The 25943-nt window shown below is 35.0% G+C and overlaps 1 protein-coding gene across 2 annotated transcripts in view; it reads left to right on the forward strand.

The window, feature by feature from the left end:
- Positions 1-25943, forward strand: part of LOC145690536 (carbohydrate sulfotransferase 6-like) — a 134761-nt gene that overhangs the window by 42434 nt on the left and 66384 nt on the right. For both annotated transcript variants that reach the window (XM_081765505.1, XM_081765506.1), the window contains exons 3-4: positions 11763-11895; positions 12368-12565. In XM_081765505.1, coding sequence (XP_081621631.1) covers positions 11763-11895; positions 12368-12565 — 331 coding nt within the window. The remainder of the gene's footprint in view (positions 1-11762; positions 11896-12367; positions 12566-25943) is intronic.

Consider the following 25943-nt stretch of genomic DNA (forward strand, 5'->3'; position numbering starts at 1 on the left):
TGAAATCTGAATGTTGTTTATGTGAGTAAGTAGTGATGATTAATATGTATTATAACATGTATTAATGTAGTTTGTAGTTATGGATGTGGCATGTATGTGTTCGTAATGTAGTATCAGTAGTAGCAATCGTAGTTAAGTGATGGAAGAGTGTGTGAAATAATGAAGTATGGACAGTGTACCATTCGTATTAGATCAATAACTAAACGCAACATATCGATCTATAGTAATATCCGAAAATGAGAGTGTCATAGTAACAAAATTTCCGTGTACAAGGTCACATTCAGTGGTTCAAGGGTTGATCATATCGTCGCTAGCCCCCTAGTGTCAAAATTCAGTACTAACCGTCATTCTTATGTCGATGCTCTTAGTGATTTAGTTTCCATGTAATTGACCTTTCTTTTCGAAATAAAACCTAGTAAATATAATTCCCAGCCCAAATGCATATACAGTTAGGTTAAGTGATCCAAAATTAATATTTTCTGAAAATTACAACATTCTACTTAGTCTAGAAATCGAAATATTTAAGTAAATAAACAATACGTAAATTCTTAACAGAAGTCAGGCGATATCATGCTAGTTTTTCGCTTTGAAATTATATTAAATGTTCATTTTTTTTCTTTCCTTCTGTGGCTGCAGAATAATTTCATTGTTGTCAGAATTTTATAAAATTAAATAATATCGTGGAGAACTCTACTTTCTGTGAACATACATATTCCTCTTGTTTTTTACATGAAGCTACGAAGTATAACATAGTATTGTTTGCGTGGTAAGGGAGTCTTGAGTTCGAGGGATGTTTTGTGTGGTGGCCGGAACATGAAACGTTGGCAATGATTTATAGATTTAGAAGTATATGACGAAGTGTGCATATAGTCTGGGTGTAGTTAAAGAAATAGGGTGTTTATGAAATACGACGTCGTAATAAATGAATAAAATTATAGTATGAATATATTGTGAAACGAAATGAATGAGAGGACACCCATATACATAGATATATATAAGCCCAGTTTATGATTAGTCACGTTTCGGTAAAAGAATATATATATATATATATATATATATATATATATATATATATATATATATATATATATATATATATATATATATTAAGGATTATGTATAGCTAGCAACATCTCGGGTTCTGGCCCCTACACCGGAGCATCCTGCGAACATGTGGGTGAGATATTGCCGGACTATGTTAGTGCTTAATAGCTTAATTTGTTATTGCAGTCGTATTCGTTCATAATAATCTCGTTTAATCATATTTGTAGCATCATATAATCGCTGACTGGACATATTTACTAATCAATTATGGAAAGACAATAGTTGTTACACAACGGGGCTGTAGTGAATTATATTTTTTATTTTATTTTATTTTTTTTGGGGGGGTCGGTTTTAAAATAGAATATCCTGCTCCGTGAGATTTTTTTTTCACGTTACCTACTCGGGCTAGCTTACAATATTCATGGAGGCGACAGCTCTGACAGGGTTACAGAATCAAAACAATTAGTTATTGAAATTTATTTTCGCGTACCCGGATGTCGACCCCTAGTCCCTTTAAGTATTTTCATTTCTTTTCTTAGTTTAATTAGATGAGGGAAATTAACGACATCCCAGACTGTGGCGTGTCCGCGCAGGGTAGCTATCGGTGATGTTTTGGTAATTGAAATCACCGATCCAAAATTCAGTTTATTTAATTTTTTTTATTATTTCGGCAAATCATTAGTTAGGGATATCTTAGCTAATACTTTTACTCTAGTTTCATTACTGTCCTAGAACCTTCTTAGTTGTTCTGAGGGGTCGACTATTTTTTTCCTTAGAGATTTCAAAATTGGGGACGCAGTTACCTGGTCCCTTCCCCCTCTCCTTTTATCCTGCTGGTCTGGGCCGGATACGGGGCTCGGATTTCAATCTTACAAGCAAACTCTTGTGGGATTGGGATCTGATGGACACAGAACTTGCATCCTTGGCAGCAGGATCTCCCTCCTAGTTTACGTATTTAAGTAAACCACCCTCTTTCGGCATATGTGAATATTTTTGGCTATGAGTTGTTATATATTTAAATTCGATCACTCTTCTGTGTAGTGAGTAGTACTTTAATCTTTCTCCTTTCGTTGGCGCCGCTTTCTCTCTCTTGTCTCTTCCTTCTTACTTCGAGATTTTTTTAAATTTCAACCTTCCCCCCCCCCCCCGATTTTGAACTTGTCGCTTACAATTTATTTAACGTACAACTCTGATCTGAAATTACCAGCTGAGACGTTGCAAGACACAATTCATGGATAGAGTAGATAGTGATTGGGTTCTCCATCACATTTTGACCTATTGCCAAAATGAATAACGACTTCATATTTGACGACACTTCAATTACGTTATTTCACCGTCGTCCCTCTAAGTTTTTTTTAATCCATTGGTCACTTTCCTTCCGTTTTGGTTTTCGTTTATCTTGTAGTTAACCTGGGCCCAGAAATTGTATTTTGGTTTATCTATTTATATCTTTAGGAATGTTCTGTGTTACGTGCCTGCCTCACAAAGTTTTTTTTTATTATTATTATTTAAGCACGAATTGACTATATGAAAGTTAAAATTTATAGACGCGCGGTATCAGGTAAAAGATCAATTTTTTTTAATGTAATGTCGGAAGTCATTTGTTTTTCTTGTTCAATGTTTGCAACCTTTTCTGAAATTATTGTTGGGGTTATCACTTAAAATTTGTGCGCGATTTTTAAATATGAATATATATATATAGAGAGAGATAAATGAATACGTCGAAATGTACATGTGCTTAGTATGTGAATATGATGTTAAAGTAAAGTATGATATTAAATGTATTATATGGATTTATGTAAGAGCGCTCGTGTCTGTCACCCCAAACGTGTATTGGTTGCTATAGTTTACAAGTAAGTTTCCGACGAATATAATAATATAGATTTTTGTCAAGAATACCGCCGTGCACTCAAATAATTTTCCTTTCTTCTGGATAGATGTAAATCATAACTTATGTAATCATTATTTAATGGCATGTATTAAGAAGTAACGGCAGGTCTAAATGTAACCCACATCATAATGAATATTATTCCTGAGCTACCAACCTCAAACCATTGTGGAAAGTGTACCTTTAATCCCTCTCACCTGCATATGTATCCTATGACTTGACCAGTGTTTTTCCTTAATTTAAATCATTATACTTCTTACACCTGTGGAAGACCATCTCAAATTCGAACTATATATATATACATACACAAAAGTGATCCTGGATAAATGAAAGGTCTCGTGACGTGTCCCAGTGATGAACAAGTAACTTAAAATTATCTGATTAATAAATTTGTAAACGGACTGACTAAGAGGTGAAGCATCCTCTGGCGGAAAGTGATTTTAAAGTCCCTAGATGGGTATAAACGTCGCAGTATGCGAGTGCAGACGTAAACTGCTAATAGTCACAAATTAAATATAGTTGATGAATGTTTTTTATAAACCAATAGTTATATATATATATATATATATATATATATATATATATATATATATATATATATATATATAGATATAGATAGATAGATAGATAGATATAGATATAGATATATATAGATATATATATATATAGATATGTATAAACACAAACTAAGTTAAATGGAGCGAAATATTTTGGACGCTACGAGTAGTGCGCGATCTGTGATTTGAACGCTCGGAATTATTAATATTTTATTGCTCAATGTGAAGTAGAGACTCGTGAGTTCTATTACACCTAAAAGTTTATTCTTTTCCTTCTTTTTTGTCCATTTTTTTAAGTGAAATAAGTGTCTTCTTTGCGTATGTCGCAAATCGTAATTTTGCTTTAGCATGCCTAAGATATAATACATGTAATTATTTTTTTTCCCATTTGTCAATATGATCAAATATATAAAGACTTACTAAAGTATAACTCTATGTATTTTATTGATATATAACCAAGAACTTGTGCTTTTAATATTTTCTTTATAATTATTTTTTCACTATGAATGTAATAAACTATTTGTACCTTTGTAGTTAGTTGGTTTCCTTTAAACATATATACACTGTCCTGAGTGAGTGAGCGAGTGAATGCGTGATAGATTTAATTTAAGTAATTTTAGTGATATCATTTGTCATATTAACATCTATAATATATGTGTCATGTTTTAATATATGTGTTAAGGTAAATAACCTAGGTCATGAAGGACCGCTACTAACGGTTTAAATCGGCTCTAGGAGTGAAACGAAAATAGCAGGATGAGCCTAAATACGACATCTTTCTTCCAGGAAGTTGAAACCCTTATTGATACGATACATAAATTTATATTGAGTTTACAACTTTGATATTTTTTTTTTCTTGGCTAACTCATATGTGTGGTCGATCCTAGAGATACTGGATGGTTATCAATCATTGTTTGGAATAACTCTACGAAGAATAATTTTGATTTTCTCCTTTCCTGGTCTAGGTCTGGGCAAACCCACAAACGTGGTGCCTGGAGCTAGGTCGGGGTGGTATGGAGGAACATGTGTTTATTTCGAAGCATTCTAAAATTGATTAATCGTTAATAACATTTAAAATGATTCATCTTTCAACAACTTTCCCGACTTCTTACTATATTCCCGGAATTATCCAATAATCTATTTCTTATTAAAATACTCTATTGTTTTCTTTCTTTTCCTCCCTTTTCCTATCTCCTTCTTTTACCCTTCTACTTCGTTTTTTTTCTTTTCTATTTCTGAATGAAAGAAAACGGAGTCATGACTGAGAGTAGTCGCTATTGGCACGGTCAATAAGTTGTTTCGATGAGTTTCTTCGGAAGTCCGATGTGGGATAATTAACCATGAGATGAGTATGCATTGAGGGACGAACAATAACAAGAAAGTTTATTGAATTTTACTTTATTGGAAAATAATCATGATTTCAATTAGTAGGTGTTGTTTAGTAATCGCCCTCGTTAAAAGAAAATTAATTTTAGCGACTCCTCTACACTACATGCAGTTCTTTTTCGTTAACTACTAACAGTAGTTTTTTTGTTTTTTCGTAATTGTTTGGTTTTCTTTTTCCCCCCGTTTTCTTTCATGCTTTGTATATGGATGTGATATTAATGGAAATTTGGACCAAGCAAGGCATCAACTGTTTGCAAAGTAGCAAAGCTATCTCTGAAATCAACATTTGATTTGGCGATTCTTCCACCTACTCCTTTGCAGGAAAGTAACATTTCTATGGAGTTTGTGAGCAGGTGAGGCTTAAATTCAAGTTAGTTTACTTTTCTCTCTTTTTTTTCTGGAAACAAACAAAATTTTTCACTCATTCCCTTGTTTAGAACAGCATGTTTCCAGTTCGAATCAAACAAAAATTGTTTTGTCTCATTTTTGTGCCTTTTATATTTCTGGTCGAGGCGAGGTGAGCCGTCGTGACTCTGCAAGGTCCGGTGGCTAGTTCTGACAGTAAAAATCACAAATAAGAATAGCACTCAAAAAATACATTCATGAATATTATACTGCTCCATCAGTTCTCCCCTTTTTTACTCAAATTCATATCCACACAATATTCTGCATTTAGCTCCTTTATAGTTATTTTTTTCGTTTTTATATATACGTAAATATTTATAGTTACTTTTTCGTTTGTTTATTTATCTGCTAGATTCAAGAGCGGAAGGATGTGCATTTACCTCCAACACAATGGGGTTGGACGCTGAAGAACGGTTGTCATAAACCCGTTCTCAGCGAGCTAGATGCAGCGCCGGACAATGTCTTACATATCATCTCCCGCAATTGTAAATCTGGGTGTGAAGGAAAATGCAAGCCTGAGAAATTGTCTACGATGTGTGAATACTGGGCCGGCCACGGATACCAGAACCGAGCCATTCTGACAATGCTGAGAAGAATGAAACAGTAGACGCTGAAGTGTAACATCAAAATATTTTCAACAATTTTATAGAATAACAATAATTGTGAATGCTCTGATTTCTATTACAAAAAACTTAGTACAATCAGTGTTTCTTTCGGCTCTCATCGTGTGACTCAAGTAGGACATTACTATTATATAGATTCAGAAAACACCGTTTCGGTCAGTATTTCCAAACTACATATTTACTTCTAATTATTCTACTGTAAAGATGTTTACCAAAACTTTTAATTTTATTTTTTACTTCACTATCATATTACATAATTCAATTAAAGTGGTCAAGAAGCACTAAATGACGGCTTTTATTTGAAGTTAATCTTTTAGTTACGTAATCTGGCCTTAAAATATTAATTTGGCCCGAGAAATAGTTTTATCCGACTGCTAATTTCAAAGCTACACCCCAATTCCCAAGATGGCGTCAGTTTTTTGGCAGCTTTCCCTAAAATGGATGCAATATGTCAATTAGAACGCTTCTCAGTATATTTCCACCAATCTTCAACGTGTTTTTTCGAAATTTCCGGATCAAAGGCTAACTTATAAACCCTTACATGCGGCAGTCATATTGAATGACGCAAACGTTGGAGCGGCGAAGACTTTTGGGTTTTGGGGGATGTTGGTAAGGGTTTTGCCCACTGAGTTACGAAAAATCACTAACTTTGTGTAGATTTCACTAAACTTTTACCCCTACAAACTGGTCTTTAACCCCTACAACATCACAATTAATTTAATAAGAGATTACAGCTTGTTTCACATAAAATTGAATATCTCCGTTAGTTTTAGAGATACAACAATGACCGAACTCGTTAGAAAGCTCTTGAAACGACGAATAACTATTATTTCAAGATATTTTCTCGTATATGTACCCCTTTCCAAATTATTTACAGTTAAATCTCAAAAAAATGGATCTAGAATGCACATTATTTTCACTTTGACGTCCTCTATTTGAAAGCAGTGTCAATATAAGACAAGTAACCGTTGTAAATAACAATTTCAAATATGTTTTCTGCAAAATAAAGCGAAAACGAAGTTTCTATCTTGAAATACCGAGTAGATATAACGTTTTAAAATTTAAGGATTGAATTCGGTCGGCTGCCACATTAATGGCGTCATTTGTCGATTTCCCCAAACTGGATTTTTTGGGACTTTGAGTGAGTTGATTAGAATGATATTCTGAACATCTCCACCAATTTTTACCTTGTTTATTGATTTTATCTTGCCTTCTGCTTTTCTTTAATAAGATATTTCTCTTTCCTTCTCTTTACTCGCTCACATAGAAAAGGATCAGTTGCAGTTCTTTCTCTGGCTATTCGCATACTTAAGTTCTGTTTCCTTCATTATATTATAACATACCTGGAGCATTTATTTCTATTTGTTTTCTTTCGAGTCATGTTCAAGCTAAATGGAAACAAAGCTAATTAAAACACATATAATATCTTCCTACTATAATAGTTCTGTGTAGCTTACCTACCATAATACTACATAATATAGTATAATACCTAATGAAAGTAACATGATTATATGTCTGAAGTTAGTAAGAGGCTATAGTTATCTGTTTGGCATGTAAAGACTAGGAGACACAGCTACCTACAGACAATTTACTCTTGTATCTCGTTAAATTTTATTCAGCATTACATTTTTTATTCGTGTTCGGGAAAAATTTTACTCAGCTACATAGGTTGTTTCAAGAAAAGCGTCTTAAACCTAGAAATACATGTAGGAATATGTTCAAAACTTTCCAAAATTCTTACAATTTTCGTTTTTAATTAGATATGTACTTCTTTTAACAAGAAAGAGGAAATTTGTTCAACTGTCTTTCTTACGAATCAGAACTATGTATACAATTCTTTAGCAGGTTTTCCTATATATATGACTATTCTTACAAACCAGAAGTTTATTAATTTTCCAGTATTAACTCTTAAAAAATACAGAAAATTTCGAAATTTGAATCTTAAAGATTTTTGGAAACTGATAAAGCGTTGTAACTTAAGCGATTATTTAAAGAATCTTTGTATATACTATACGTTTTTCTTTATTTATGTGTTTATGTTTCTTACTACTTTTCTACTTACACATTTAGCTGTAAAGTGATTTTCTCATGTAGAACATTGGCAAAATTAACTAGAAGAGATCTCACAATATTATTATAGGACAAACTGCAGTTAACTTTGTAGCAGATTGCACAACTTATCTTTTGTGACTATTTAATGAACACTAAAGATTAATAATAATGGTTATAAATAAATTATCATTGAATAGAAATAAATAGCCATCACAGACTTACGTACATGCAAGCCACTTGAAATCTACTTTTCTAAAGGTAACAAGATTTGTGGTTTTGCAAGTAAAGTTCAAGTTATTTAATTCACTTCAAGTCTCTCTTAACTCTGTTGGTACTTTATATCAATATTACCCTCCGTGGACATCGTAGTCAAATTGTCATGATCACCGAGGATACAAAAATCACGTTTTCGATTTCTTTTCCTCCAGTTTAGAAGTTATAATTTGAGCTTTTGGGATAGACCATGTTAACTATCATAAATCTTGTGGATTTATAGTATATAAGCATAAATTTCCACGAAGTATGTAACTCCAGCTTGTCTCTTGACAACTTCTGGTAAATACGCAATTAAACGTAACAAAATAAATATCACTTACGGAGTACCAACAATCCTCTGTGAAACTAACATGACTGACTCAGTGTACGCACAAGAAAAGTGAAACACAATGGGTACACTCTAATGGATGAAAATACAAAAATACGAGGCCTGTCTAAAAAGTATCCGACCTTAATTTTTTCCACGCAAAGTAGTGATTCTCAGGCGGCGCCACCGTGCATGGTGGAAGGAGAAACCTTAATGCGCATGCTTGAATTTTTTCACCACGTTCGCGTGTGCCAGTCGTGAGCTGGTGGTCGCGAAGTGAGGTGCTGTTGGTAGTGTTCGTCGGATTTAGTGTTTCTCGCAAAATGACTGAACGAATTGAGCAAAGATACTGCATCAAATTCTGTCAAAGGCTGGGTGATTCTCAAAGCCAAACAATTCGTAAGATTCAGCAGGTGTTTGGAGAATATGCGATGGGTGTAACACAAATTAAACAATGGTTCAACCGATTCAAAGATGGCCGCACATCAGTCGAGAGTGAGCAGCGTAGCGGCAGGCTCCAAACTGCTCGGAATGCAGCTGTTGTTGAGCGGGTGCGAAATTTGGTGATGGCAGATCGCCGTTGGACAGTGCGGGAGATTGAAGAAGATGTTGGAGTGAGTAAAGATTCTGCACATGCAATTTTGCGTGACGATTTGAACATGAAACGAGTTGCTGCTAAATTTGTACCCAAGTTGTTGTCTCAGGAACAAAAAGACACCCGTTTTGAAGTTGCACAGGACCTTCTGGACACCACCAACACTGATCCTGGGTATCTGAATTCCGTGATAACTGGAGATGAGTCATGGGTGTACGGGTACGACCCAGAAACAAAACAACAATCGTCTCAATGGAAGCATCCCGATTCTCCAAGGCCGAAGAAAGCGCGGCAGGTGCGAAGCAAAATCAAGGTGTTGCTGACTGTTTTCTTCGATGCCCGTGGAATTGTGCATCACGAGTACGCACTGGAAAGACAAACAGTGACAAAGGAGTACTATCAAGATGTTCTCAGGCGACTCCGTGACGCAGACCGGCGCAAAAGACCAGACATGTGGACAGCGAAGAACTGGCACGTCCATCATGGCAACGCCCCAACACATTCATCCCAATTGATCCACACGTTCTTAGCCAAACATGGAATTACAACCGTTCGCCAACCTCCCTACTCTCCAAACCTGGCTCCTTGTGACTTCCGGTTGTTTCCAAAATTGAAGACGCCTCTGAAGGGATCCCGTTTTGAGAGTAGAGAAGACATAATGCGTAACACGACGACGGAGCTGAACAACATTCCAGAAGAAGACTTCCAGCGGTGTTTCCAGCAGTGGAAGGATCGGTGGGCTAAGTGTGTGGAAGCACAAGGGGCCTACTTTGAAGGGAATTAGGGTCCCAAATCTGTCAGGTATTCGCAACTATTTTTCTGGCCAAAGGTCGAATACTTTTTAGACAGCCCTCGTATATTTTAGTCCGCGGAGTAAGATAATTTTACGGAGACATAAGAATTACTTTCAAATAAAACAATATTATGTATTTAACAAGTGATTTCGTTCTAAAAACATAATGTTGATTAAATTTTGAAGAATATAATAAGCTTTTTATAGTAAGAATAATGTAATTTTAACTACTAAACAATACCTCTTTTCTGCAGAAATTAGCAGGAGACCGTCTACGGAGGGGAGTTTTCGATCACATTTTATCATAAGAAAATAATTTAAAATGCATTTTCATTTATGTTTGTTTAAGTTTCACATGCACATGTATTACCTACAAAATATTCTAATTAGCTTCGTTGTGGAAAAAATGCCATTTCCTTTGATCTGAAGCATCAAATGTTCATTTTTCTAGGCAATTACTCATTACACATTGTGTTGGAATCTTTAAATTTGATTTTCTTTATTGTATTCTGCATAATGTATGTTTTCTTCATGATTATATCTAAAAGGATCAAAATTCAAAATTTTACTCCACTACAAACACGAATACACCTGATAATTTGAAATTTGTCATACCGTTAGGCGGAAGAAGGAAATCAATATATATATATAGGTCTATAGTATACAAATTGCATACCGTATATTTAAAGTTGGATCCGACTTACGGAGTTTGAATTTAACACGTTAAGAGATCCAACCTGGGATCATGCAGGAAATATGTGTTATAAAGTGTAAGGTCGGAAAACTAAAATGATAATAAAGTATTTTATCCTTTTGAAATACAATATATTTTAGTAGTAATTTATTGTTTTCGTACTAATATTTTTTAAGATAATGAACGTGATTTCTTGTTAGTGAACAGACCAGGCAGTCAAAGAAGAACGTAATGGATAATAATGAAAATACGTAAAATTTACAATACAATTCGATTGAATATAGTTTTAATGGTATCTACTGTGTTATCCTGGCACGACACGGGTATTGAACAACACCGACTCAACAGACAAGAATTAAACTATAAATTGGAGTTGATTCTTACAGTTTCCTTTTCACCACTCACGTATATGATACAAGATCTATTGCCTAAAGTGGAATCTAAATAATATGAGAGTTTTACCATGTTTATCCCAAAGGTTAATGAACTAAGATAAACATGGTAAACAATACTCAATAGGGATTATGTGCAAAAGGTATGATTATAAGACACTTAGCTACGAAGGAGTAACGGTCTATGATAATTCTACAGTCAAGAATAAAGTGAAAAATAATAAAGGAAATTAGAAGCTATGAGATTATGCTAATTAATACATATTTAACTTCAGATAATTTATTTCAGAGCTGTCGAGATAAGATCAAAATTTGGCCCTCAATACTCAGACAAAGATCGAGACAAGCATCTGTCTAGACTGAGAAGACGATTTTCAACTCTAGACGAGACTCAGACAGCTATTTGTCGACAAGAACTATATGAAATCATGTCCTGTTTCGTCTCGATGCCATCCCTAATTTTCACCTGTTTTTGTATCTCAATATATCAGCAGTATTGGACATACAGAACATGAGTTGAAATATCTCAGAACACAAAAGCGAAATAGTATTATGTCATTTTGACTACAGGTAAAGGTGGTGATTTCAATTAAAGTTAATTGATCTAAAAGAGTTATTAATAACTTCATTGAAACTTACTTCGTTTTGATGTAACATTTTAATTTACATTTCCTTTTCTAGAGAGAAATTGTTTTGTAGTAGGGTCTGTTTAGGTTTAATGGTAATACATCTGTCTGTATTGGGTTTCAGGAAAATTCATGGGACGAAATCCGCTTACATTTCTTAAATTCTGACATCTCATATGAATACATGCAGATTTACTTAAAACAACAGGAAGATGCTATAAGGAAAGAATTGCAAACGAATCTCCCTAACCTGAAAGGTAACTACTCACAAAAGTTATTATTACGAATAAGAAAGAATTTACGACTTAAAATTTTTAAACACATATTAGATACATGTATCATGAGCTAATATAATATTTTGCACACTACGAAGTTTTAAGTAGACCTACTATGAAGACAGATAAGGAACAGCTGACAAATATAAACGTAATAGAAATTCGTGTAATAGAAATGTAATAGAAATTAGACAAATGTAATAGAAATTCGATGGTGTTCGCTAGATACCCTCTAAAGAGAGTTCTATTATTGTTACATGTTGAATTATGATTTTATAATTTCTAAGAAATATAATTTTGAAATTATTATAAGCGTGTATTTGAATTCAATTTGATTTCAAATTTAAAACATTAAACCGAATATGTTGAAACAAATTATTTATAGACCCATATATTTATAAAATTTACAGGAAATAAGAGCCAAGTTTCAACTATATTTTGTTGTTTTCTGCAGATGGAGAAGATACGCGAAAAAGAAACATCATCGTAACAAAATTTCGTTCTGGGTCAAACTTTCTAAACGACATCATCAACAGCCATCCCGCTAATTTTGTTCACTACGAACCTCTGGCTTCGTGGCATTCCGAAGATGGATGGGAAGAAGCTGTTAATTTAATTTTGAACTTACTTCACTGCACATACTCGAAACAAGGTAAAGAAAACAAAAACTAAATATTTGATCTAGAATTTTATTTCTTTAACGTGTAGAAGAGACACCATCAGGATTGACTTGTTTGAGCAGCAGTTAAACGTTGTTTCACCGTTGCTGCGAACGAGACCATAAAAACACGCAGGTGAGTTAGATCACGTGGTAATGAGTTACTAGCTATCAAAAGAGAAACATGCTAAACCACAAACTGAGTCTGATCAATTTACGGAAAGACGTGTTTAATAACGATTTTATTTTATAATATTAAGCTTTACTATATTTGCTTAATGGAGTTATTTTTTTCAATTTCCCTTTTCGGTTGAAAATGTATCATATGAAACTTTTAAGTGAAAAATGGAATTAAACACGATCATGTTGTTTTAATACAGTCATGTTGTTCTACAAAAGGTTATAGTGGGAAAGAAGCTTTTACGCTCAGCAAACGATTGAACACAACAGGGCTTCACACATGCATATTACTCGTAAGCAAAATTGCTTCCTTTAGTATTCGTCAGAAAGTGGAGCGCTGCTTTTTGATTCGCAGATTCTAGTCCCCTGTAACCGTGTAGAGAAAATTGAGACAAATACCCACAGGAATGACCAGACCGTCATTGCATTGTTGGATGGCCCAATTGCTTGAAACTGACACTGTGTTCCAGTGAGAAAAAAAGACATGAATGAAATAGAGACAGTTCAGGAAGCCTTTCAGCGAAGTCCACACAAATCGATAAGGCGTGTGAGTACACAATTGCGAATTACGCGTTCGATTGTGCATGATATCGTGCATAAAAGGTTACGTCCCAGAGCCTACAAGCTACAGTTTGTTCAAAAACTTGTTTAATGACAAGCCTTCCAAATATGAATTCGCTATTGAAATGCTGTTGTACTTTGATGAGGACAATTATTTCCTTAAAATGGTAGCTTTTCCTGACGAAGCCATCTTTCATACGTCAGGTAAGCTTCACAGGCACAACTGCAGGACATGGGGGGAGGAAAATCTATATCAATTTGTGGAACATGAACGCAACAGACCACAATTAAACTTCTGGTGTACGCTGACTAAAGATTTTCTGTCATAGGCCCATTCTTCTTTTAAGAGGCGACAATTAGAGGAGCAACGTGGCACTGTTGGAAAATTAAGCTGTACCTCGCATGCCATAGGGATACGTGTTCCGACAAGACGGAGCTCCTCCCGATTAAGCCCATTCCGTGAGAGAATTTTTAGATAACTATTTTTGGCCCCCGAGATTGTCCGACTTGATCCCCGGACTTTTTTCTTTGGGAATACGCTAAGAATTTTATATAGCAGACTCAAGCTCAAGATCTGAATGATCTAAGACAAAGAACTATCGATGCTTTTGGATCTGTGACACTTTCAATGTTACGGAACACCTGAAGGGGGTTGAGTACCGCCTTGGTGTTTACCGAGCAACAAAAGGAGAACACATGGAGGTGTATTGAGGCGAGTTTACTGAAATTTTTTGCTGGAGATAAAATTCTATTCCTTTCTCTTTCCGAAAAACAAAACCAGACGATTCTATCTCTATTGATGCTCCCGTTACTCAAATTTCTTATTGGTATATTTTAATTCGGGCATATAGAATATCCATCGATGTTATTCCTGGAGTTTATATTATCATTCCCAGGAAGAAATGTTCCAGGATAAAACAGCAGTAGATATATTAGTGATACTCTAAACCCACCCCTGATTTTTAAATGATTTTATATATAAAATTTACAAATCATATTTTTTTAAAATACTAGCCCAAATCCTCTATTATTAAATTAGATTGGTTTCGTAATGCATGAATACAAGATTTTCTGGCGAGATATTTTCTATAAATAAAAATCTTTAAATTTTGTGGTTTTCGAACTAAATGATCTTATATAATAAATGAAAAAGTGCATTTTCGGACGAAATATTTTCTACATAAAATTCCTAATTTTGTTTTATTCTTTTAGCATATAATAATTTGAGTAGGTGATTTTATACATTGCACATCACATAGATCTTTATAGCATAAATGTCATGAAAAATCATATTTAATTACTTACATCAAAACTTAAACCTTACATAAAAGTCATGAAAAATATACCTAATTATAACTAAATTTAAACCTAATCACAATTTTTAAATCTTTTATTCTCTCTTTCACTTTTCTTTTTTATTCAGTTATAATCATGTTCTAATCCTTAAGTCTATTTTGTAATGTCTCCAATCCAGAGTGTATATTCCGTCTTCTAATAAATATATTTTATCATCGTACGCGCTTAATACTAATTAATTTTCTTCCACTTAGAAACATTATACTTTTTACTTTGAACAGCATTTTGTATTTGTACAAGTTTTAATTTTCTACTAGACATTCTTCACAATCTTTGAATGTTATTTTTGTTTTATCCATGTTTTATTTTATTATTTTTTTCTGATTTGTTTTTCTTTAAATTTACATCATTTTCACAATCTATATCTTCATTTTCTGAATAGCATACATTTTTTATTTTATACCTACAACTTTTGAGCTCATCTTTAAATTTCCCCACATTTGTTATTTTCTCCTTAATCAGATATGTGTACAGGTTAACACAAACACACACACACACACACACACACACACATATATATATATATATATATATATATATATATATATATATATATATATATATATATATATATATATAAGGTGGAACATTTATCTGGAACATCTGTGATAGAAACCAGAAAAGCGAGAAAAGTACGTATTATACAACACCACCCAGTGAACAGTGTTGCCATCCTAGTATAAAGTTATATTTTTCAAATGGCATTACGACAGATTATTACATATTTCAAAACACCTTGTTAAATGAAAACTTAAAATACCACATTTATTATTCAGTGTTGCAAACTAAGGATGTTATAATATCACAAACATCCAAAGTTTGGAAGCCTCTATCACACAAACAACACTACGGAGATGGACAAGACAATGGACATTGGAAGTATCTTAGCGTTGGATACTTACAACGATATTGTATATCTGACATATTGTATATCTGACATCTATGAATTACTTTCATTTCTAATTGTAGCTATTTGGTGCAATGGTGCTTAAAAGTGCACAATATGTTATGAAGATGAAGAAAATGTGGAATATAGATTGAGATAGATGATATTCATGTAATGGTAGTGGCTATAACTAGAGATAGTTTAGCTGTTTTCGTGTTGCTATGACAATAAAAAGATTATTATTCATGAAGTTTTGAGAATAAAAGTTAGTTGTTCTATATATTTGACAAGCCTAATTTCCAATGTATGCAATTGTTAGTTTTTGCAATTAAGTATATAAATTAAAGTACCGAATCGTGTTGATTTATCTAGTAATTCGAATTATGGGCAATATATGTAACAAAAGGAATCATAAATAACGTTACATAATATATTAGATGGTATTTTCCGCCAAGAAACCTTGAGATTTGTGAAAAGTAAAGTAAGCAATCCCATAAATAACCGTCAACACGGAATACATTTTATTAAGAAGTAAAAGGAAAATTTATAGGAATATTAAGATGGATTTACCCAGAGTCGAAAGTAATAATGATGAAGTTGGTGATGTTGGAACACCAGGATCGAATGCATCAACGAATGTGGTTGACCTTATAAAACAGCTAGGCCAATCCTTGTCACAGCAAATAAATACTAAATTTGAGCAACTGACACAGCAAACACAGCAACGGACTCAGCAAACACAACAGATGGATACTAGGTTTCAGCAAATGGATAGCAAATTTTAACAAATTACCCAGCAAATGAATACTAAATTTGACCAACTGACACAGCAAACACAGTGAACGAATAGACTGTAGGATGGAACAAATTTTGCCCAGATTTATAATTGTACATTGTTAAGTGGAAGTGGTTGAAACGCAAGTTAATGAGCATAGCAACCAAATTAAAGTATTACAGGAAAAAATAAATACTATCAAGGAAAGGATCATTACCATAAATGATAATCCTGATCAGATCACCAATACCGACCTTAGGCCAAATGAACCCAGATGAGCTTTGAAAGAAAGTGATATACCGGAAAGCTGTACTGAGAGGGATGATAGTGCTTCTAGCACAGGGAAAGAAGAAAGAAGACCGTATTCATCACATTGCCGGAAAACCAGATACATAAAGTCTAATCATTTGAAACAGTCTCATAATCATCACCATTTCAGATTTAGTGAAATAAGGTCTTTAACGAAATTTAGTGAAAGGTCAGAAGACATACCTGCAACTGTACTCTTAGAAAAGTTCGAAGAAGAATGCGATTTAATTGGGGTAAACAGATGCAAATTTCTTAAGATTTTACCACACGTTTTGTTACCATCGTGCTCTGCCTGTTTCAAAGCGATCAAGGAAAGTTTACGCAATTACTTAGACTTTAAGAATGCACTGCTTTCCAATTTTGAGAATGATTTTATGTTGGCAAACCGAGACGCTTTGGTTCGAAATAGACGATATAATCCCAAAAGTGATAAGAATCTTACTGATTTTGTGATTTCCGTATATAATGAGTTGAAGTTAATTAATCCATATCAACAGGAATCACGAATCATAGCATCGATCTGGATATTGTAAGGTTCCGCATGTCTACGCGTCATGCAATAACCACGTGTGAACTACATGTGTTAGTGATAAATAATAACAAACAGACGACGGTCCCGAAGAGGAGTCGATCACCATCGCCAACAGTCGGAAGGACGAAAATCAAGGAAGGAAGCCGACAAGACAGGATAAAAAGGACCTGCACACCTCGACCAACATCAATCTTCCCGGATTGATCGAAACACCTAAAACCCCTCTCACGACGCTTGGTCACAGAGAGGTACCCATCCTTATACCCACGACGCTTGGTCACCGGGTTCCTTTCCTCTTTCTCACGACGCACGGTCACCGAGAGAGAGATACCTAATCTACACCCCTCTCACGACGCTTGGTCACCGAGAGCACCTCACCTCAAAGCCCACGACGCTTGGTCACCGGGTTCCTATCTAATCTTACCAAAATATTAGTGGAATTTCTTATTATAATTTGTGTACATAAACTTTTTATAATAAAAAGGTGAAGGGAAAAGTCCAAATCCCGAGTACATTTTATTGCTCTACCCAAGAAATTTTACATGGTAGATGCGTCGGCGTCTATTTACAGACACTAAAAGGGCTTTCCTACGGGACACTCTTTTTATTAACGAAAACAGACTTAGAAACTTTTAGACAATACAGTGTAAGTGTTACTAAAAGCAGGATCATATAAAAGATAGTATCCGTATTATTATAAATACTCTCATTCCTCTTAACGGTAGATTGATTCGTTACAGGCTGGCAGGTATTTATGCTGACAACTAGATCTGGGAAAAATACATGTAAAGAAGGCGATAACAATATGGCAGAATCAGGCTCCGGTATACCTCTTAATATTCCTCACTTAACTAGATACTCTGGTCACAGTACAGACGATCCCGGTCGATTTTTCATGCTGTTTGATCATTTGGCTTTACTTCAGGCTTGGACCCCCGAAAAGAAAAAAGAAATTCTTCCTATGTATCTGCAGGACGTAGCTCTCGACTTTGTCTTACAATTGCAAAATCTGAATCAATTCGACACACTAAATTACGAACAACTGAAAACCAAATTAATTTCTCTGTCCCGCCCAAATTTACCAGCGTATAAGGCGGAATTAGAAATTTTCCAAATTCAACAAAACGAAAATGAATCTGTCGATTCATATTTCTTAAGGAAATTGAGGGCTATTAGACAGCTAATGCCAGAAGCTTCAGAGGAACAGAAAATTCATTTTCTTTCGTTAGGACTACAAAGAAATTTGCTGCAAAAGATAGCGTTAGAATCCTTTCTAATAATCCAACGGCTGCAGGATCGATTCCACGAACTGAAAAAAGCTCAGGATCTCATGCAGAAGAGGAATTATGTAGAATTGTCACAGGCAATTCATTCTTTAATCGGCCAATCTAACCGCCCCTCATCACTCCCTTTGTACAACCATTATAGCCAAACGAATTCTAATTCATACTTACCAGCCTATATGCAACAGCCTACTTGCCAATCGTTGCCTTCCGCACCTCCATTACAGAATATTTCCCCTCCACAGTCAACTTCCTCTGCACCTGAAGTTTCGAATCCGCACCCCCACCAAAGTCAAAACCCGCCCTCACAACTTCCTCACACGGACCTCACCAAATTAGCTAATCAAATGGCTGAGTTATCATTAATGGTGGCACAGAATGCCATGAAGACCAATTATAGGCGCAACAACGGAGGAAAAATCGTAAAGGAAACGGACAAAAAGCGGATGCGAAGAATACTAATAAAGGAAGTAACGGTGGTAGAAAAAAGAACAATTTTGTAAAAGGCGACAAAATATCAGTCTGTTCAATTTGTTATAAAAAGAACCACGGAGCATCCACGTGTTGGAATAATCCAAAAAATTCCAACCAGGGAAACGCATAAATGGGATCGCAGGCCAAAGTCAAGCCTCGCGGGCCATTTCTGAAGAGTCGGCGCGGGCCACACAGACCACCACAATTAAAATGTGATAGCAATCAAGAAGAGCAGGCAACAGCGGAAACTTTTAAGGACACGGACGCCAAATTTTTCACCCAGACGACCAATAATGAACATGTTAAGCTGGGAATAGAAAATAATAAACTATTGCTCAATATTAATGTAAATACAAACAGTCTACCAGCTATAATAGATACGGGTTCTAGTCTTAGTCTATGGTCAAGACGGGACGTACCCCAAAATGTAAGCTAATACCATTTCAAACTCGTATCAAGGGCATTGCCAACGAAGTTCTAACTTTAAAGAAATAGCTTTAATTAAATTTAAAATTGGCAACACCACCTTCTCACATTACTTCCGCATCATAGATGCTGACTTTAATCCGATTTTGGGGAATGATATTCTCACAAGGCTTTTCTCTCAAATAGACTTGGAGAATAAATCCATATCATTATACAGAAAACCTAGGAAACCTACGTTTCCAATGGAAAAACAAGAATCGGAAGAAATGTCACGAGACACTACTCACTCTTTGCACTTGCAAAGGAATGCAAACGTCATCACAGCAAGTAAAGTTACGATTCCGGCGAAATCACATTTCTACTTCTCAGTATCGATTCAAAGAGAAACAATTCATGACGTTGCATTTTACATTACTCCACTACAATCATTATTAGACCGATACGGCTTACAGGCAATGACCATGAGAGTACCGAGTAACGACCTTACGTTACTAATTTCCAATCCCACGGCACAAATAATAACGCTAAATAAAGGTACACCAGTGGAGGGCGTGGAAGAATTTTCATTTACAATAGAAGAAGACGAAAAGAAAGCGCACTAATTTCGTACTCAAGAAGAGATAAAGGAAAGATTAAGACAAACCGCTAAAACTTTTAACATTAACCTTTTTGATATAAATCCGGATTTACCGGAATACCAGCGAATAGCTGTAACCAACTTATTGTACAAATACAGGGATGTTTTTCGTAAGCCCAGAGGATATAGGCTATTTTAGAGGATATGAACACAAAATTCGCATAGATAAAAGTGCGTCATTTCATCACCGTTTCCCACCAATTTCATTAGGGATAAGAGATCAAATTGATAAGCAGATACAACAGCTGTTAGATGCCAAAATCATAACAGAGACACAGACTAGTAATTTCTCCTTACCTTTAATTGCGATCAAAGAGCCAAACAGTTAAGATTTCAGGCTTGTGTTGAATCTCCAGGCATGTAATAGCTATACAAAATACTTAAGAATACCGTTTCAAAATACAGAGGACGTTTTACAGGTTTTAAAAGGGAAAAACCTAATTTCAACCTTGGACATTTCGCAGTCGTACTTCCAAATAAAATTGCATCCAAAAAGCACTAAATACATGACTTTCGAGGTAAATCATACACGCAAAAGTTATAAATTCCTTAGATGCGTAATGGGTCATTGTTCCTCTTCCCAATCTTTAACCATAGTAATAAAAATGCTATTAGACGGCTTACCAAAACGCATAACCAATTTTGCAGATGACATCGTCATAGGTTCTTATACGTGGGAACAACAACTCTCAGATTTGGAGCTTTTATTTCAAAAATTAAGGAAACACGACTTCCGAGCCAACCCGAAGAAGACGCACCTGTTATATAGAGAACTCCTAGTATTAGGATTCCTTGTATCCGGAGAGAAGATAAGCATCTCACCAAAAATAGCAAAGAAGATCAAGAATTTTAAAAAGCCGACTACCAAACGCATACTTAAGAGCTTTATTGGCCTCTGTTCTTATTTACGAAGTCATCTCAAGGACTTCACGACCAAGATAGAACCTTTCCAACAGCTTCTTACTAAAAATGCCAAATTTAAATGGACCGAAAAATATGACGAATTATTCGAGAAGCTGAAAGAAGACATTTTGAAAGCCCCTTCTCTCTGTCATTTCGACGAGAAGCTAGAGATAAGGCTGTACACAGACGCATCCTCTCACTAGATCGGAGGGCTATTAGCCTGTTATGACCCCAAAACTAACGAAGAAAGAATCGTTTCCTATTATAGCAGACGTCTCACAAAAACTGAGACCAAGAGCTCGGTCTGGCAGAAAGAACTATACGCTATTATATGTGCTTTACGCAAATTTAGATATTTCTTACTCAATCGTAAATTTAATTTGTTTACAGACGCAAAATGTCTAACCTCTTTGCGTACTCACCCGGACAGAGTAGGAAAATACACTCGCTATAAACTTTTCTTAGCTGAGTATAATTTCGATATCTGCCACATCGAAGGAAAGAAACATCCGGCTGATATCATCAGCCGCTTAGAGCAGAATAGCAGTGATACTTCAGAACCTATGGACCCACATCAGGCAATCGAAGATCTACATGCATACAAATCCAATTCTCTAGAGGAACCCATTCTCCAAATAGAATATTCAGGATCTTTGAAGAACTTATGAGAAGAGCAGCGTAAGGATGACGCATACGCTGATATTATAACAGTTTTAGAAGGGGAGAACCAGCAAAAAGTTCCACCACGAGGGCAGCCAAATATTTTCGATTAAAAGACAACATATTGTATCGTACACAAAAACATCCAGAACTTGGGCTACTTCATCTTTTGTGCATCCGAAAAGCTTGGCAGGACATTGGTTCGAGTCTATTCATAAAGACCCGTCAGCTCCCCATTTTGGGTTTTCAAAGACATATAAAACTATCCTTAACAAATACTACATGCCAAACACGAAATCATACTTGGCATTCAGAATCAAGAACTGTAGGGAGTGCCAACTCTTGAAAAAACTACCCAGAAAACAAGGTGAACTTCTGCACCACCCGATAGGTCATATAGGAGAAAGATGGATGTTTGACGGCTTAGGTCCCGATCCGCACGAAGAAGGGAAACCAAAATATGTTTTAGTCGCCATCGAAACAAGTACACGTTATATAGTAACAAAGGCTGTTAATGGAATTACGGCAGACACAATTGAACAATTCTTATTGGAAGAAATACTTCTGAAATTCGGCGCCTTTCGTTTCCTTCATCTGGACAGACATCCTGTGCACAGACCGAAGAAACTTCAAAAATTAGCAGAGATATATAACTTTGAATTTAACTTTTGCCCTGCTTTCAACCATCAAGACATAGGATTAGTCGTAGTCATGAACAAAACACTGCAGAATTCCTTAAAATTTTTCGTCCAACAAAATCACAAAACATGGCCAAAGTTATTACCTCATATTTCTTTTGGTTTAAATAGTTTCGCTCAATTAGGAACGAAGAAATCCAGCTTCTTTCTCATGTTTGGATACGAACCTAGGACAATCAGCGATTGCAAACTACAGATTACCCCTCAGCTACAGCTTGAACGGGACCAACTCGTAAAACTTCGAGAAAAGACACGGCATAACTTACTGAAGGTTCATGAACAACAAAAGAAGTACTTTGATAAAAGACATAAACAAAATTTTCACACTGGAGATAAAGTACTCATTTACTTTCCCTTTCGAAGAATTGGAGAGTCATCACAATGGACCGATAGATACTGCGGACCGGCTACAATAATCTCAAAACCAAACAATAATTTCTACCGAGTTCGCATGCCCCATAATTTCAGGGATAGAGAACAGAATATCTCCATCGATAGAATCAAATTTTACCAGGAACACATACCACACGAGGAAAATGAAGAACGCAGCGGATAAGATGACGAACCGAACAGAAAGAAGACAAAAATAAGAGTATCATCATCCCAGCAGATATAAACGAGCGACATGCGAAGCACACTCTTCATGTTTCAGCGGCAGACAAAGAAATAAAACCTGGAATAGAATAAAACAAGATACACCATCTGATACAGCTAACTATTTGAAGTGACCAAATCTAGTACCTACCTTAGTATTCAAATCGCAAGCAATCCCTTGTCTTTTTTTTACTCTTATAATTCCTAACCAACCTGCATTCTGTCATATAAACAAGCATCCATACCTACAATTTCCTTCAGTGAACAAAATTGCAAGCCAGCAGTTTCTTTCGACTTCGAGCGAACGAACTTTACAAGGCCAGCTACAACATTTTTTTTATCTTCGTTTCTCTGCTGCGTATCATATAACTGTCACTAACATATTGACCTAGATATACAGAGTGTTCAGAAAATCAGGACTTTTGATTGTCAACCTTTTTCCGGCGTGACTACAATTATCAAAGTACTGACCTTAACCGTTCTCTAAGTGTGTTCTGTCATCTATTAACTAGTACTAGCAAGAACTAGACCCATATTAGAAACTTTTTATATAATAGCACCATATAACGTGCGAACTTCATAACATATACTGCGAACATTACCATCAGTGACGTAATTATAACTATTTACTGTACTCACCAGAGCTTCGATAGCCTCTCCTTTGAGGGAGATGACGTAATATACGGATCCTGCTTAGATTAAGAGGACAAACTGTCAGTGCTCCAACTTCAACTTTCATTTTAAACTTTAGTGTTTCAAATAGTGATATCAGTGACCAGTGTTTTTTAACTTTGATTTTGTGTTTCAGTGTTGTGGTGCATTTACAGTGTATACTGTGCCCAATATGCAGATTCCACATGAGGGCACAAACAAAAAAATCCAGTGGCTTATTTTTTTCTACGCCCCGGGGGTGGAAGGTTTCGCATGTCTACGCGTCATGCAATAACCACGTGTGAACTACATGTGTTAGTAATAAATAATAACAAACAGACGACGGTCCCGAAGAGGAGTCGATCACCATCGCCAACAGTCGGAAGGACGAAAATCAACGAAGGAAGCCGACAAGACAAGATAAAAAGGACCTGCACACCTCGACCAACATCAACCTTCCCGGATTGATCGAAACACCTAAAATCCCTCTCACGACGCTTGGTCACAGAGAGGTACCCATCCTTATACCCACGAAGCTTGGTCACCAGGTTCCTTTCCTCTTTCGCACGACGCATGGTCACCGAGAGAGAGATACCTAATCTACACCCCTCTCACGACGCTTGGTCACCGAGAGTACCTCCCTCAAAGCCCACGACGCTTGGTCACCGGGTTCCTATCTAATCTTACCAAAATATTAGTGGAATTTCTTATTATAATTTGTGTACATAAACTTTTTATAATAAAAAGGTGAAGGGAAAAGTCCAAATCCCGAGTACATTTTATTGCTCTACTCAAGAAATTTTACAATATTGTTACCTTTTAGGTTGCAGCAAATATTGATTTCTGCACAATGCATTAATTTCAATCATCTAATTATGATAGTACAAAATTTTGAAAATCAATCGATGGTGCAAAGTGACACTAATCGAAACCAAACTAATACCAACCGAAGCCAAGCCAATCATATTCCAATCCGAAATATTAATGTGCGTGAAGAATGTAGTCCTAATGTAAGAAGTAATGATAGATTCAATTATACCTGTAATAAAACCGAACCCAATTTCAGAAGAAATAGAAATAGTAACCGTACAGCATTTAAAAGTCAGGAAACAGTACATCTAGTTTTTCTCGAAATGGATTTCGTAACAATTTCATAAATGGCAGAAATTCTCAAAATAGAAACCAAAGATCTGGAGGAATCCATAATAGGCAGGACTGTATACAAGATTGTGGCGTGCAATGTAACTTAACCGAATTCTTTGGTAATATAACTTAAGCTAATGTTGTGGCGTCTGAGAAAACATTTAATTGATTTTTGTTTTGTTTCACTTGAAATACCGTAATGATTTCATTTGTCATTCGTACTTTGTATGAATTCTACACAGAAATTAACTAATCCATATCAACAAGAATCATAATGTATGAAAAAAATCGTTGTAATATGAATACGAATATTGCCTATCAAAATTATGCTACTTATACCTTAATAAATTAATAAATAGAAACACGTTATATTGTATTCTAACCCACATAAGCTTTGCTGGTTTTTAATATCATAATTTCTTTATTTGTATTATCCCGTTATATTAATCAAGTCTTGTTTTGTTTCATTTTGAATATTGGTATGATTTCTTTGTAATTTGCTTCACTTATCAATATTGTGTTTTCAAAGTCTTTTATAATTATCTTAATTATGCCCAAATGGAAGAAATACGTTATGTAACATTTCAATATATTTTAATGTAATTTGTCTATGAGCTCCGAATTAAAGAATCAATTTTAGGACCTAAATAATCAGCAAAAGGATCGTATTTTGAATAAGTCCTCTTCGTCGGTAATTTTATAGAATTGAAATGAAATTGATTATTACATGAATATAAGATTATTGTTGAGACAAAATGAAATTAATATATATGTATTATATTTTATATATGTGAGGGCTATTCGGAAAGTAAGGAACCACGTATGTAAGATATTTAACGGTCCAGGATTCTTTCTTCAATTGTAATTAATTTAATAAGTCCTCGTCGGGAGCCATATATACAACGACATTGTATATCTGACATGTTGTATATCTGACATCTGTGAATTACTTTCATTTCTAATTGTAGCTATTTTGGGAAACGGTGCTTAAAAGTGCCGAATATGTTATGAATAAGAAAAAATGTAGAATATAGGTTGAGATAGATTGATATTCATGTAATGGTAGTGGCTATAACTAGAGATAGTTTAGCTGTTTTCGTGTTGCTATGACAATAAAAAGATTATTATTCATGGAGTTTTGAGAATAAAAGTTAGTTGTTCTATATATTTGACGAGTCTAATTTCCAAGGTATGCAATTGTTAGTTTTTGCAATTAAGTGTATAAATTAAAGTACCGAATCGTGTTGACTTATCTAGTGATTTGAATTGTGGGTAATATATGTAACAAAATGAATCAAACAAAG

The sequence above is a fragment of the Thermobia domestica genome, chromosome 7 (assembly GCF_964235325.1).
Source record: "Thermobia domestica chromosome 7, izTheDome1.hap1.1, whole genome shotgun sequence".
In the NCBI taxonomy this organism is placed as follows: domain Eukaryota; kingdom Metazoa; phylum Arthropoda; class Insecta; order Zygentoma; family Lepismatidae; genus Thermobia; species Thermobia domestica.